Here is a 15,452-nt window from a genome sequence, read left to right as displayed (position 1 = left end):
ATCTCAAATTGTAATATTTAATCATTCATGACAATGTTAAGGACTCATTAATAATTGCATTTAGTTCTGGAAAAATTTTGCAATAATACAATAAAGATAGCAGACAATAAAAATTTGTTTTAAGAAAATGAAGATGATGTTGAGAGAAGTCGCCAATATTCCTTTCAATGATTAATTCTCTTCATCTGTTCAAATGACATTTTTTTAAGATGACCAACATTAACGATCTTTTTTTTTTTTTTTACAGTGTTCAAAAATCCTCACAAGAGTCCCAACTGCTCCCGTCTGGAGCCAGTGAGACTATGGCATCCCCAATTGGGGGATGTTGTGAGGCTGAAGGCAAGTGGGGAAGGGAAAGAGGAAGGTGGGGAAGTACCTGGCTATTCAGATCTAGTCACTAAACACGGCTAAAGCCATTTGGAGCAACGTTTCAATTCTGAATGGTGGTCTTACACCAGGGCGATACTGGTAGTATCTTCCACTCTGGAACGTGCCGCAAATATACTATATATTATTTTAATTAATTAATTGTGAAATAACACAAATTAATCAAATAAAATTTATTTGCGCACCCCGGGTTCGAACCCGCGACCTTCGGAATGGCAGTCCAATGCGTTACCACTGGACTATGCCGGCCGTCATATAATATCTGTAAATAACCAGCTGATATTATAGTTCATCCTACTACCGTTGTTATTTAAATTTTTGCTCGATAAATAATAGATGATTGGCTAGAAGAGGATTGAACCCGAAGATTATGTTGGAAATAGACGCTTTGAACCTTTCGACTAACCAATCGGCTTCAGTACATGATATTTACATATATTTCAATGTTCAATAACACTTTAAACTATATATTGAGGTCACGCATGCAAAGATTATTATGAAAATTATATAACCTCTTGCAATGCTATAATTATTACCTAATGGATAGCTACAACCATTTCAATCAGTAATCGCTCTTCAATATGCTTGTTTATAGGCTCTATTTGGATTAAAATAAACTATAAAAAGAAAAACACATTCCGACTAATTGGTCTTACTTTTTATTTTCGTGATTATAACCTCTTTCATAACTTGGCAGTAAAATTTTATTATAAACTTATGCAATGAAATTAAAATTGTGTGAAATTACAAAGACTATCTACACATATCTACGATTTATACAAATGTGTAGATACACAATATAAATCTCTTAGTGGTTTCAAAGTTCAATACCTTCAAGATTTTTTTTGTTTATTTATCTTGCACTTTTTAATGTCAATGGTTTTTGCTATGCCTGGCTCACTGGGAGGTTTCATGTCGTTTATGGGAGTGTCATATGACGCTTTACTCTCAAAGCGTTGTTTGGGCATGACGTGTATTACTACATCGCTCGCCGTACAATCCCTTACAGTTATGTTACAGAATACAGATAATAAAGTTTACGTGTGGGCGTGGCTTATATGATACACCGTGATGAAAATGATGCTATCCCGACTCCTGCCTACATATAATGAATTAGGGAGCTGCCGTGGTCACGCGCCTATCAGCTATCGAAGTGACAACAAATCCCGTAAAACGAAATTATTTTACGTGCTCTTCTGCTCCCCTCCCCCTAACACATGTTAAAAAGGGGAGAAGAATAATATACCAGTGTCACACAAAAACAAATAACCTGTATAAGCCACAAACAAACAAAATAAAATAATTTTTTGAGAGTATAGCGTTGAGTGACACAACCATTATTTATATAATTTTGATAAATTCATTATACCTATTTAAATTTAAGTAAAATAATATTTCATATTATTGCCATATCTCGTCATTCTTTCTGTGAATCGCTTAAAATTAATTCGAAATTTTATAACATTATTTAGGTCTTCGTTTATTTTATCCAAATCTTTAAAACGAAGTTAAATTTTAATTCGGTTATAAAAAAAAACATGCATATTTATTACCCTAAAACCCTGACAAAAATATCCACAGTAAGAGAGAGAAAAGTAACAGTATTGTGCATATGAATCTCTATTAAAACTAAATTTACCGTTTCTTTGTTTTCTTTTACCTTTCCAAATAAAAATAGTATTTCTTCAAATTTATCCATAGCTGCTAGCGCCAAGTATTGAAGAGATGAGAGAGAAGAAAAAAGTTCCAGAATCCGATCCCCCACTTCCAGCTTCCTCGCTATCTCCAGTTCCAGCCTAAAATAAAAGCAATAATAAATTAGAAAATGTTCTTAGCTAAGCCATTTTCGTCTCGATGACACGAAAACTAAATCGATATCTGTCAATATTTATTTATATCTGTACAACATTCTATTATGCAAAGGTTAACGATTATGCCCAACACCCACACACAACGATTATTACATAAATCTTAATATTATATATATATATTTATATATTGTTCGTTTTCATAATATGGTTATGTTCCGTTTTGCAAACCTGTTTTTAAGTATTGTGCCCTGTCACCTTATGAAAAATTTGAATCATATTGAGGTCGATGCTTCCAATTGATAAAAAACATTATTTATTAGCTTTACTAGTGTATATTTCAGACACCCGCCATTGTAAAAACAACGTGAAAATAAATCAAAGCATATATGGTGACAAAAAATAAGTACTAACCTGGAGAAGAAAAAACAATATTAAAATGTACAAGTCAAACTAAATAAAATCTCTCTAAAATAGGAGGCGGCCTTTTTGACTGATCTCGAGATTAGCAAGTGTTTTGAATCTACCACTTCCGTTCCGTGTCCTGTCAAGATGGTAGCCGTGTTTGATAGTATCTTTTTATTCCGTCAGAGCGCATAAGCATTGCGACTGTTGAGAGCTGTCAAGCTGGAGTAATCAAAATTCCGTGAAGCATATTTTTTACATTAGAAATAATTCCCATCCGGGCCTATGTCATTTATGGAGGGTTTTTTTTAAAGAAAGGTAATGGAGATTAAGAGCTGGGAAAGAAAAGGTATGAGGGGTGGGCAGGAATCCGGGGGTCAGAATCGCCAAGAGGGACAGACGTTTGAATTCATCCCTCCCACTGCGAAGCAAGGCGATGAGTCGAGAGAGTCCTGCTGGAGAAATAAGAAGACCTTTCTCAACCAGTCTCTCTAAATCCGGCCTGCCACACAGTAGATGGCAGACGCATCCGCCTCCAAGACGTAGACAATCCTCGCCCCATGCACCCGGGCAGTTATTTATTTATTTATTTATTAACGGACATCGTCCAAATTACAAAATAATAACACGAATAAAGTAAAATGAAAAATACAGGAGTAGACAAAGGTACATGAAAGCAAAGACATATGGTAGATATAATTTAAGAAAATAAAGTGACAAGTTGAATCAAGTCAAGACTACGCCGTGGGTCAGGACCACGGGACACTTTTAATATTCCATCACTTGTTTAGCGACTGGCAAAAATCATTCAGACTTATCCCAAAAAAGTTAAGGTTTTGACTTGAGTTGACCAGTCTACACATTCTGGACAATGGTGAATAATATCCATAATTTGTCGAATGATGGTTGAGGAAGAGCAGTTGATCATTTCTGAGTCTTTGCGAGGGGATATTGAAGGGAATGAGTTGCAGTAGAGTAGGTGAATCAATAATACCATTTATAATTTTGAAGAAGCAAATGAGGTCATTTCTTTCCCGACGGACTTCCAAAGGAGAGAGGTTTAGAGTTAGTTCAATTTCGTCATATGAGTATTTGCCATTTTCTAAACCTAGCCTCCTAGCAATCCCTCTTCAGAACCGATGTTGAACAGATTCAATGCGTCGAATATGGACAGCATAAAAAGGAGACCAAATCACACAAGCATATTCAAGATGGGGGCGAACCAAGGGGCAGTAAAGAGTATAATATTATAATAATAGTATTATAACTACTATAGGAGTAAAATAGTATGAGTGTAAATGGCTGAGATCGTGAGAAAAAGTCTTGTAAGATTTTGATATTTTTTTATGATACGCCCGCACAGAACTATGTACCTACTTTTTGTAAAAACACTTGTGAGTGAGTTAGGTGCTAAGCAAGCACCAAGGAAATTCTATCATTTGATACATCTTTGAATTATTTATAGGTTTCATATGTATCATTACAAGTACTTTCATTGGTAACTTATTATAATGACCCGCAATTTATGCTAATAATCAAAAGAACTAAAGATTTTTTTCAGTTCAATACTCGATAAATCAATTTAACATTGAACAAAGCCCATATCGATAATAATATTCAAAGTTTACGATCTAATCCTTGACATAAACTTTTTTGCCGAGAGTTTTTGTTGGTAATAAAATCTGGATTACACAAATTTCCTAATATTTTTTGAAGGTGAAAGAAACCTTTTTTACTGTCTTTTTCACACTTTTAACCTAGACATTCAAGAGATTACAATTACTTATATTTGTAAAGTAGTAAAATCTGATTATTGTTGGTATTTTTATTACAACAATCATTTTCTTGTATGTATTTAAGAGTTTTCTACTAAAAAAATCGTTATGTCTGTTGCAAGGTTTGAAAAAGGGTAAATCTTGCAAAAAACGAGAAAAAAAATGACATTAAGTCAATTGAAGAATCATTAATAATAGCTAGGATATATAGAGAATTATTTTGGTGAGAGACCAATGTTCAGAATGTAAAAGTTGGCTTGCTTGAAATGGATTTAACTATATCAAGTTATCAGCTCCCGTTCTCATTTCTTTTATTTTTTTAACATTTCAGAATTTCACTGACTAGTAGATGTCTAATGTGGTCCACATTATAGAAATTAGATGAATGCCAAACTAAAATATTGATATTTTCCTAAATATATCCAACAACGAAGATATTGTACGTTCCGGTTCCGGTTCAAGATGGTGGTTTAATGGTTTAGTTAAAAAAATTACAAATTTTAAATTGTCGTGTTTCTTCAATTTAGTGGGTATTTAAGTACCTACCCACAAACCTTATGATAAAAATTTTGTTTGGATTTATTCAAAAATATAAAATTGCAACATAAATTTTTGGACGCGAGAGATACTGTTCACAAAACTACTATATTATTAAGGTCAGGGTTACAAAATAGAAAAACACCTGAAAAATAAATGCCACACCTTCACAAAATGTTAGGAAATTTCATTAATCTAGTTCATGTAACAAGCTTAAATTCTTGAGATTTTCAATTCGTAATTGCACCACAAATATATGAATGTACGTGCACGCTAAACAGTTATTTATATGAAAAAAATAATCAATTTAGTTTCACAAACAAATGAGTAGAATACAAGAGCAAAAAACGTCCCGAAAAATAACTTTGTTAGTAGTTTGTTCAGCATTAATCAAAATCATGTGTTTATTATTTGTATTTTTGATACAAACAGTGATTCTTGGCAGATTTTCATCATAATAATATATTAAAACAATTAAAAACTTTGGACCATTTTATTTTTATTTTTAATCGTTACCGGTTTTAACCTATCACGGCCATCTTAATACCTTTAACTCTACAATACGTAAATTTAGGATATAACAATACTGATTATCATTAGCAGTTATGTTAACAGTTAGAAGAACTCACATCCAAAAGAGCATGTTTATAATATTTTCTCTAATAAATCAAAATAAAAATTTCCTCTGAAATCATAAGATTGTAAGTAGGATCTTAAAAACCTAACTATTTAATTATAAATTGTAAAGGTACTTTAAGTGACCCTTTTTATTTCAATCAAAGATCTATATAATTTGTCCAAATTATCGTCCCTCTCTCAATGACAATTTTTTTTTCAAACTTTCTTGTGGGAGGTGGGCATCGTTATATTAAAAACGAAATGCGAATGAAAAGGTCCAAATAAACTCAACGATTTTGCACTTACACTTAAACTGTTATTTGTGAAATGTAAATGGAATATACTGTTTTTCACAATAAATCAATAAATCAATAAAATAAAAATAATCTTTTCTGAACCATTAAAACGTCCACCATCTAGAAACGGAAACGGAACATACAAACAAATTTACAGACAGACAGAATGCAAAATGGTCCAGTTATAATAGGACAATAATTTAAATAAAGTTATTGATCACCACACCCGTCACTTCAAAAATTTTGTAAATAGGTACATTAATTTTGATGAAAAATTGTACTAGTCTGAAGATGGTTGTGATAGGCTGAAACCCGTAATAGTTAAATTTAATAATACTTTTTAGTTTTCCTTTATTTTCAATTGAACTTGATATAAGATAACACTGTAAGATGGATATGAAGCAATAAATGATTTCGTTAAGTAAGTGGAGGTGTTGATATTTTGGCTAGTACCAGATATAACGCCCTCGATTGTCCGTCGTTTGTGCCAACTGGTCAACCTTCAGCCGTGTTTGAAGATATTGCAAATGGGTCAAAGGGAACCCGATTATTTGCAGCTAGTGATGTGACTCTGTACTATTTCTCGGTGAAAGTAATTTTTTAAAAGCGGTGATGCCTGGGAACTGTTTTTTAATGATTCAAGCGATATTTAAACTTCACTACCACTACTCTCATATAATTTACTAACCAAAACAAATAAAGAATATAAATGATAAAATATGTTGTAGTCATGTGGAGCAAATCAAATAACTTTATACAAAAGTATATGGAGGGTAACTGGTAAGTGATCTTTCTCCATGTCCGAAATAGTAATAACTAGCAAATAAAATTTCAACGGTTGTGTATGAAAATGACAGATGGCGCCACTTTCGTTTACAATAATCCTAAACTGTACAGTGATTAATATAATAATATTATCAGATATTGAAGCGTAATAATGAGCACAAAAATTCAGATGCATACGTTGAAAAGTGACGGTGACAACCATTGTTGACACATCTGTGGTTTGTTTCTAAAAGGGCCAATGACATTTGTTTTCAAGTTTTGCGAGGCGTGTGTGGAATTTGTACTTTTTGCGATTTTTAATTTTAAGAAAAGTCACTTTGTAGTGTAAGATTTTCCCCCAAAATGGAAGATCATTTCTCGTAATTGGAAGGTTCTTTTAGAAATCGAAAAAACCCAATTGTTAAGCTAAATTGAAAAAAAATGTACATATATATATAAATAAATATATAAATGAAAAATAACGTAATATTTTTCTTTGTTCTTGTAGACACCGGCAAAATGCAAAAAGCCTGTGAACTTCTTTCAACTAGGTTCTTATTATGTAAACAATCTCCCCTTACTAATATAAAGTGTTTTAAATTTTACACATCTGTTAAACAACCATTTAAGTATTGTTAACGGTAGTTTATCAATTGTGTAAAAATTAAAACACGTTTATTAGTAAAGCCTTCTTAGTTTGTGAATCAGCTAAATAGATGCATATCGCGGCATTATTAAATAATACGTGTTCTTTAAAATTAAACCCACACCCAACCCAACTTGCTTGGTGGATTAGTAGCTACTGAAGTCCCCACCGCGACTTTCATTATATTTTAGCCGATTTATTTCATTGTATTTTAGCCAATTATTTGGTCATGTGAGCACAAACTATGTTTATAAATAAAATAAACTGTATTGACATTAAACTCAATTAAACGAACTTAAATGAAACATTAAGAAATAAAATCATTATTTTTTTATGATAAAGTAATGTTTTTAAGGTTTTTCTGCACAGCACAAAGGACAACAAATTATTATAGGCATTAATTACTCGCCTGAAATATCCATACAAATTAAAAATAAATGCCGCCAACGGAAATTGAACCCGGCCCTTCTGATGTCCAGTCATTTGCTCTAGATCACTAAGCTACGTCGGCTTATTCCGACTAATAAAATAAATTGACAAAAATAAAATGATAAAGGTAGTAATAAAAAATAATAATTAATTTGCTTCTAAATGATACCGGCGGCTTATATTCTATTACCAACCGATTATATTATTTTTCACACCACCTCTGCAATGGTCTATAAATTAATATGTGGTTTATAAATATCACAAGTACGCAAGTTGCCACTCGCCATGTACACGTATGCCTAGTATGAACTTTAAAATACCTATTTATAGTAGTCTAAAGTATTTAAATTCAATGTAGGGCAAGCTTTTTAATTGGTAACCCGAAGGTTTTGAGAATTTAAGAGCATTAAAACAGGTGCATTGTCCAGTTTCTCGGTATAAGGGCTGTTTGATTTATGTTTTTTGGTTACAATATATAGTTATATACAATTTAAATGCATGCACGTTGATATGTGAAAAAATCTAATACCAAATTCAAAAACAAAGTTCCGCGGGCATATTATGAAGATTAAAGCATAAATCCAGTTTGGACAGTGACATATAAGTGTGCAAATAATGTAAGTGCTGTAATGCGTATAATATTTACACACTAAAAATAAAAATAATATCACGTATTTACAGATTTTCAAACAACTAATATTTTCATCGCACAAATATTTGCCAAGCTTTCCAAAATACTCTCCTGGATGTGTATTTAATTACATAAGTGTAATAATAATAATAATAACATGGCATTTATATAGCGCAGTTTGGTGTCATTTCACTTCAAGTGCGCTTATGTAGGTACGTATAAAATATGTAATTCACCTTATCCATGACTTTGTACAGCGCTAAACTCTTTACTATTACAGAAGCTTCTGAAGATATATTGTTGTTATCCAGAGCATTGTAAATTAAAAATTTACGCAATTAATTTGAGCAATAAAAAGTATTCCTTTAAATCATAAATACTTTATTTACTGATTTTTATTGTGTTTAACCTTGACTTTACGTATTTAAATGACAATCTAGTTCCTTCAACAAAGCAATCTTCTCAACATGCCTTCCATTGATATGCCAGTGTATAGGTGATCAGCTCAGGTACAGTGGCTCCATCGAAGCCAGGGTCATGTTAGCCTCTTAGAGGCGAGGCGTACTGTACACGACCCGCAGATACATTCATAATATACATTCTTTAGACTGATTCGTGGATGGTTTGAAAACTCGGTCATCATGGAGAGCATTCATTTCTATGTTACCTATGGTTATCTCCGTCACCGACAACATAGACTGCTTTATCTCCCGTTCTGCAGGACTAACTTGCCAATGGTCATGCATGTGCTTTTGAACAGAATCAATTCAGATATCGACATTTTTATCATCAATGAAGCTGCCTTTAAAAGGCAAGCTCTATTATTACCGGTATAGTTCATTGTTGGGTTAGCTGGAAGAAATAGGATGTAACCTATAAACTATACCCTTTGTACTCTTTTTGCGCAGTAAATAGTTTTTTTTAATTTTGAATACACACTGTTTATATTAATGTAAGAATTCTTATTACAAAATGTATTTTTAAAACGCACTAAAATTTAAAATTTTGTAAGGTTTTTAAAATGAATATATTGAATTGAATCAATTTACTCTGTTCAAATCGCAAGTGCATCCCACTGTTGAATTTGGCTACCACCTCTGATCTGGAGCTTAAAAATACCAGAAAAAACCCTTGACTCTCTCTAAAAGCCACCGGTCTGTTTTATAAATGCCCCTATCTTAACAAACGGGTTGCAAACCTTTGGAGCACACGCATCAGGTAGGTATGCTGTCCTTGTTCTACCGGTATTACAATGGAAGATGTTCTGAGAAACTAGCGTCATTGTTTCCTTCTGCACCGGTTCAGAGTCGGGAAACACGCCAAACGTACGCCTAACGCGTTTGACATTTGTCACGTGAGAATTGGTCGTTTCTACGACTTGTTCTTGAGTTCCACAGCTAGGCTATGAAACGATTTGCCACCCACTGTGTTTCCCCAATTAAAACTGGTTTAAAAAATTGTCATTGATCAGTGAAGAAATAATTACATTTAACTGGAGATGAAAGATTATAGACTTAAAAAATGATAGTAAAATCAGAAAATATTAGATAAAAATGTTAGTGTAAAGTTCCTGTTTTCCTGTTTTCCTGTTTTCATTACCGCGCTGGTTCCTGCGATGATCGTTGCTAAGAGATTCCCGAAAAATTCCCCATTATTCATCTGAAAAATAAAAAAATTATTAAATAAAGTTTTTTCTTATTTAACTGAAGAACATTTGGATTTGAATCCAAACCGCAAAATACAGCACTGAAATAGCATATACATACCATTCATTAAAAGTATAGAACGAATACAAAATAAATTCATTTCTTCGGTTTAAATCCACCAATAACTAACTATCACTGTGTACTCCATCTTCTGAAACTAAAGCGATCGGTAGCCGACATAACAACATTGCTAAATAAAATCCTAAATGATGAAATTTTCCGCCCAGAACTCCTTTCACAAATGAAAATACCATCTAAACTTACCAGCCACATCAAACTATTATTCAAACTCACCAAGTTCCACTTCTCCCAATATTCAATAATCTTTTCCAGAACGTGATTAAGGAAAATAATAATCAATGCGCACTAATTCATACACATACACATACACATACACATACACATACACATACACATACACATACACATACACATACACATACACATACACATACACATACACATACACATACACATACACATACACATACACATACACATACACATACACATACACATACACATACACATACACATACACATACACATACACATACACATACACATACACATACACATACACATACACATACACATACACATACACATACACATACACATACACATACACATACACATACACATACACATACACATACACATACACATACACATACACATACACATACACATACACATACACATACACATACACATACACATACACATACACATACACATACACATACACATACACATACACATACACATACACATACACATACACATACACATACACATACACATACACATACACATACACATACACATACACATACACATACACATACACATACACATACACATACACATACACATACACATACACATACACATACACATACACATACACATACACATACACATACACATACACATACACATACACATACACATACACATACACATACACATACACATACACATACACATACACATACACATACACATACACATACACATACACATACACATACACATACACATACACATACACATACACATATACGTACATACTAAATATGTCATTTATCTCTCTGTGTACTAACCTCGCCCGGTAAAATTAATTCATAATCACTCCAAATTTCATAAAGATATGTCTTTGGTACCGACCCTTATAATTATTTATAAATCATTTTTTTAAACGGTTGACACTCATTGTATTTAAGTACTGTTAATAAAAAAAAGGTAATATATAATTACCGCCCCTCCTCCTGTAAGGCCGCTTAATGCTGTCGTTATGTAGCCCCCAATCTTTGTTCCAATGTTCTGCATTCCATCTCCCTAAATGCAATTAAAACAATATTTTATTTATTTTAAATATAAATATTATGTCAAAAAAATGTTGTGAAGCTTATATGAAAAATTTTTTGATCACATCAACAATGTCAATCAAATGAATCGTTATGTGATAAACAGATTACTTACCCCTAAAATGCCTGCAATAAGTGTAACTGCAGCCTCGATCAAGACATTCAAATCAAATCCTTCTCCCTAGAAAAATATAGAACAAAATTATACCTCAGAAAGTACATTCCTGTGCCAAGCCTTCCAAAATACGTACTATTGAAGGAATAATATTACTATTAAAGGATAATTCGTTATTATTTGTATAAATGATATTTTGGTGACAATTAAATTATTTTTTTCGACGTAAGCGAATACTTAAGGAGTGACATTATAAATATATATTATATTGTATTAAATGAAAAACATATTTTGTAAACATATTGTAAAGAGCTTTGTATAATTGATAATATAAGTCCGGACCAAGCTTTTGCTGAGCGAAACCTTGTTGGCTGTCATGTATTGAATTTATAAGTATGCATATCTTTTTTATGTAATTTAATGATAATGTTGTTATCGTTGACATTAAAATGCTGATTTCCGTTGTGTATCTGTTTGTTACTCCGATTCAACGAATCCAAGAACTTATGGTTTAAAAATATCATTTTAAAAATTGAAAGTGTGACCTACTTATAATATTAATTTTTTTAAATAAAATTATTTTAATTGCCAAATTCAAAATTGTAACTGATTTGTCAAGAAGATTATTCTCCTCGATGTATTATATTTAGACGACACACAAAGCTAAAAAATTGGTTCCACCTTTTTACCTCTAATCCAATTCGACCTCCAACTCCAAACAACTGAATCCGGTCACAATCCTGCTACTGGTGTGATAATTGTGAAATATGTTTCAACAAGATAGTGTGCCATTAAGACTCTATAACTTAAAAACAAAAATATAAACTGTAAACTTACACCACTTAAATTAGCAACAATTGATCCAACCACTGTCAAAAGAGTTCCCAAATCTGATTCGCCTCCATCCTGGAAAAATATATTTTTTTAATAAATTTTATGTCCTAGTAACAAAAAATAACAAAGTCCGCATCACATGATTTGATGCAAATGGTTTTCAACCTAATTCAAAGTAATACAATCTAATCTGAAGAAATCGCAGTCAGTCGACTTTCATGCTAAAAAAATTTCAAAAGCAAAGCGAAAATATTTATTACAGAACAGAACTCGTGACCAGCCAGCAGTGTATTGAGAGATAACCTTAATTTCAGAAGAAAAGGCATAAATTTAATCGTTGTTTTAACTACTATAAAAACCAACCGCTTAACTTAACCTCTACAACTGGATTCATATGAGCACAATAATTGGGGATGTTGTGATGCTGAATGTAGTTGTAAGAGGAAGTAGATATGGAAGAGGAAGGTGGTGAAGTACCTAGCTATTCAGATCTGGCCACCAGTCACGACTAAAGCCATCTCAAGCACCTTCAAATCACTCTACCACTCTCGAACATGCCTAAAATGTACTGTATAGGTATATGATTCGTGTTAAGGCGATGCACTATGTCGTGTAATATTTTAAATTGAGAACTTATCAATTAAAACTGATCAATAATAACCCTTACGTAGATAGCGATAAGGTTTAAATTCCCGCTTAACACCATCCGCCTGTTTTGATTTATGCAAGAAAAAAACATGGCCAAAAAGTGCCTTTTATTTTATTTTGTGGATGTTCAGGCATAAATATTAAAAAAAATTTCGATCATTTTATAAAGAACTTAATTTGCCACATTATATAATAAAATCATAACCGAAAATGCATTATTGGCCTTAAACATTATCTTTTTCTGTGCTTATATAAAGATTTATCTAAAAAATAATCGATTATTTCAAAGGCCAAGTTATATTCTACTCGCAGTATTTAATAGCACCTGAAACATTTCTAGGCGACCAAATTTTCAAACCAAAAACACATGATTTTGCATTACTACGTATGGCATCGCCTTAAATTTAACGTAAAAGATAAAGTGAACTAAACAAAAGGAGAATGTCTTACCCCACTGAGTCCAGCCAAAAGTCCAAGGATTCCACCTCCCATTCCATCTCCACCTCCCGGAGGCTCTTCCTCAGAAGACGAGCTCTGGTCTTCAGAAGAACCTTCGGTTAGTTCTTGACTAACTTTCTCTTCACTTGACTTATCTTCTTGCTTCTGGGAAACTTGCCTTTGGCGTTCTTGGCGAAGTAATGTCGTTGCATTTATGCTCTTTCCAATACTTTGAATAACCTAGAATATTGTTTAAAAAATATGTTATTCTATTCGTGTATAATTTTTCTTCTATATCTATATTTTATAATATGATGAAAATAATTTCCCATGGCTGTGTTGCATAAGAAAATAAAAGACAGGTGGAGAAAAAAGGGAAGGAAAAAGTTATGAGGGGTGGGTAAGAAGCTGGGGGCCAGTGTGTCCAGTTGTGTCCAAAATTATTTTTTTACATTAGTTCCACACAGAAGATCCCAAAGAAAAAAAATCTCAGGGCCTATGTCAGAGATGCTGTGTGGAGGGTTATTTTAATAAGGAGAGGAGGTTTTGGGAAAGAAAAGGTATGGGGTGGGTGGGAATCTTGGGGAAAAGTGTCAAGGAGTATCAGATGAATGAATCTATCCGTCCCACTGCGATGCAAAGAAGATAGATTGAGAGTGTCCGGCTAAAGAGGTGAAAGGGTCCCCCTCAACCGGCCTCTGCCGATCAGGCCTGCAACAGCCATCGAGACCTGGACAAAGCTCCCCCGTGAACACGGGCACCGCTGGCGGAGGTATTGGTTATCCAATGAATGGTTCACGGGGTAGCGGTACCCATACCCGCCTCCCAAAGTATTTTGTCTATTCTTCTTGTGCTCAAATCTATCTTTTGGTATCGCAAAAGTTAATAACTGATATTGGTAGTAAGTATATTATTTGAAGGTTAACCTTAACTTACCACAAACTTGTGTGATTTCAGTGCGTTTACATATCTCCACGTTCTTCCCAGTTGTTATTACGTGGTTAAAAACCTTCGAAACTAGTCAATCATGTCTCGTTCTACATACCTGTACGTGTATGATTTGGATTCGTTGTCCATATTACATAAGATAACAAAATCTATAACATACATCATATTACGATAGCTGCACTTTTGCAAGTGTTTTTCAGCATAAATTTGATCCCAGTGTACGTGAAAAATAAAGAAGAATGCTGTAGTAGCTCTGTGGACATAAAACATGGTTGATATAAAACAACAACAATTTATTTCTAAACTCGACTCAAAAAAATCAACCGGTTAAAAACGGAGTTTTTCTGTGATACATCTAATTAAAAATGTCTCAAAACGTTTTTCTTTTTTTAATTTCGGGTTGATGATTGTACCTGTCTCTACAGGGATTGGAACAGGGAGTCAACCTAGCTAATTGCCGATCGCTTAGGACCGATAATTATTTCGTATTTTAACTGCTGTAATATCATCTGATTTCAGAAATGTTTTGAGAAACAATCCACTTGTGTGTACGTGATTGCTATCAAAAGGTAAAAGAATTAAATTTTCTTGATAACAAATCTATTTACTGAGTTTCAGCTTGATCGGATCTCCTGAAGTGTATTAATTTTCGCTTCCAAGATTTGCATTCATTCATTACCAAAAATAAAACTGAAATTCAAATAGATTTATTTTAAAAGCAGTCATAACGGTAGGTAGGAATTCGAGACCTTCTTTAGAATCAAACATTTTGCACTTAAAGTTATGTAGAGAACTTATTAAGGACAATATTTCAAAATGTATTGAGCACAATGATAAATTAAAAATAACATATAGTATTAATATTACATCTTGAACGAGAAACATTTTATTGACAAGACAAAACTAGGCGTTGAATTATGTGCTAAAAACATTATGTTAGAATTCGTTTATGTTTTGTATTTCCTGATTTAATATAAACATAACTGTCTTTCTAATACGAAAATTACTGACTAATTTATTATGAGCATAACTGACTGGTTTAGTATGAACATAACTAACTAATTTCGTATGAACATCGCTGACTGATTTAGTA

The 15,452-nt window shown here is 32.8% G+C and overlaps 1 protein-coding gene across 1 annotated transcript; it reads right to left on the bottom strand.

The window, feature by feature from the left end:
* Positions 1-2,078: 2,078 nt before the first annotated feature.
* Positions 2,079-14,391, bottom strand: LOC149417183 (uncharacterized). The gene is made up of 7 exons (XM_089640047.1): positions 14,348-14,391; positions 13,424-13,651; positions 12,329-12,397; positions 11,492-11,557; positions 11,267-11,347; positions 9,897-9,956; positions 2,079-2,183 (listed from the first exon to the last, which is right to left on the bottom strand). The coding sequence occupies exons 2-7, from the start codon at positions 13,463-13,465 to the stop codon at positions 2,079-2,081; spliced, it is 423 nt and encodes a 140-aa protein (XP_089496173.1). The 5' UTR covers positions 13,466-13,651; positions 14,348-14,391.
* Positions 14,392-15,452: the final 1,061 nt, after the last annotated feature.

The sequence above is a fragment of the Hesperophylax consimilis genome, chromosome 15, assembly GCF_061612785.1.
Source record: "Hesperophylax consimilis isolate HC1 chromosome 15, BYU_Hcon_1.0, whole genome shotgun sequence".
NCBI classification, from domain to species: domain Eukaryota; kingdom Metazoa; phylum Arthropoda; class Insecta; order Trichoptera; family Limnephilidae; genus Hesperophylax; species Hesperophylax consimilis.
Note: the sequence above shows the minus strand (reverse complement) of the source record. Positions and strands in the feature narration are given on the sequence as shown.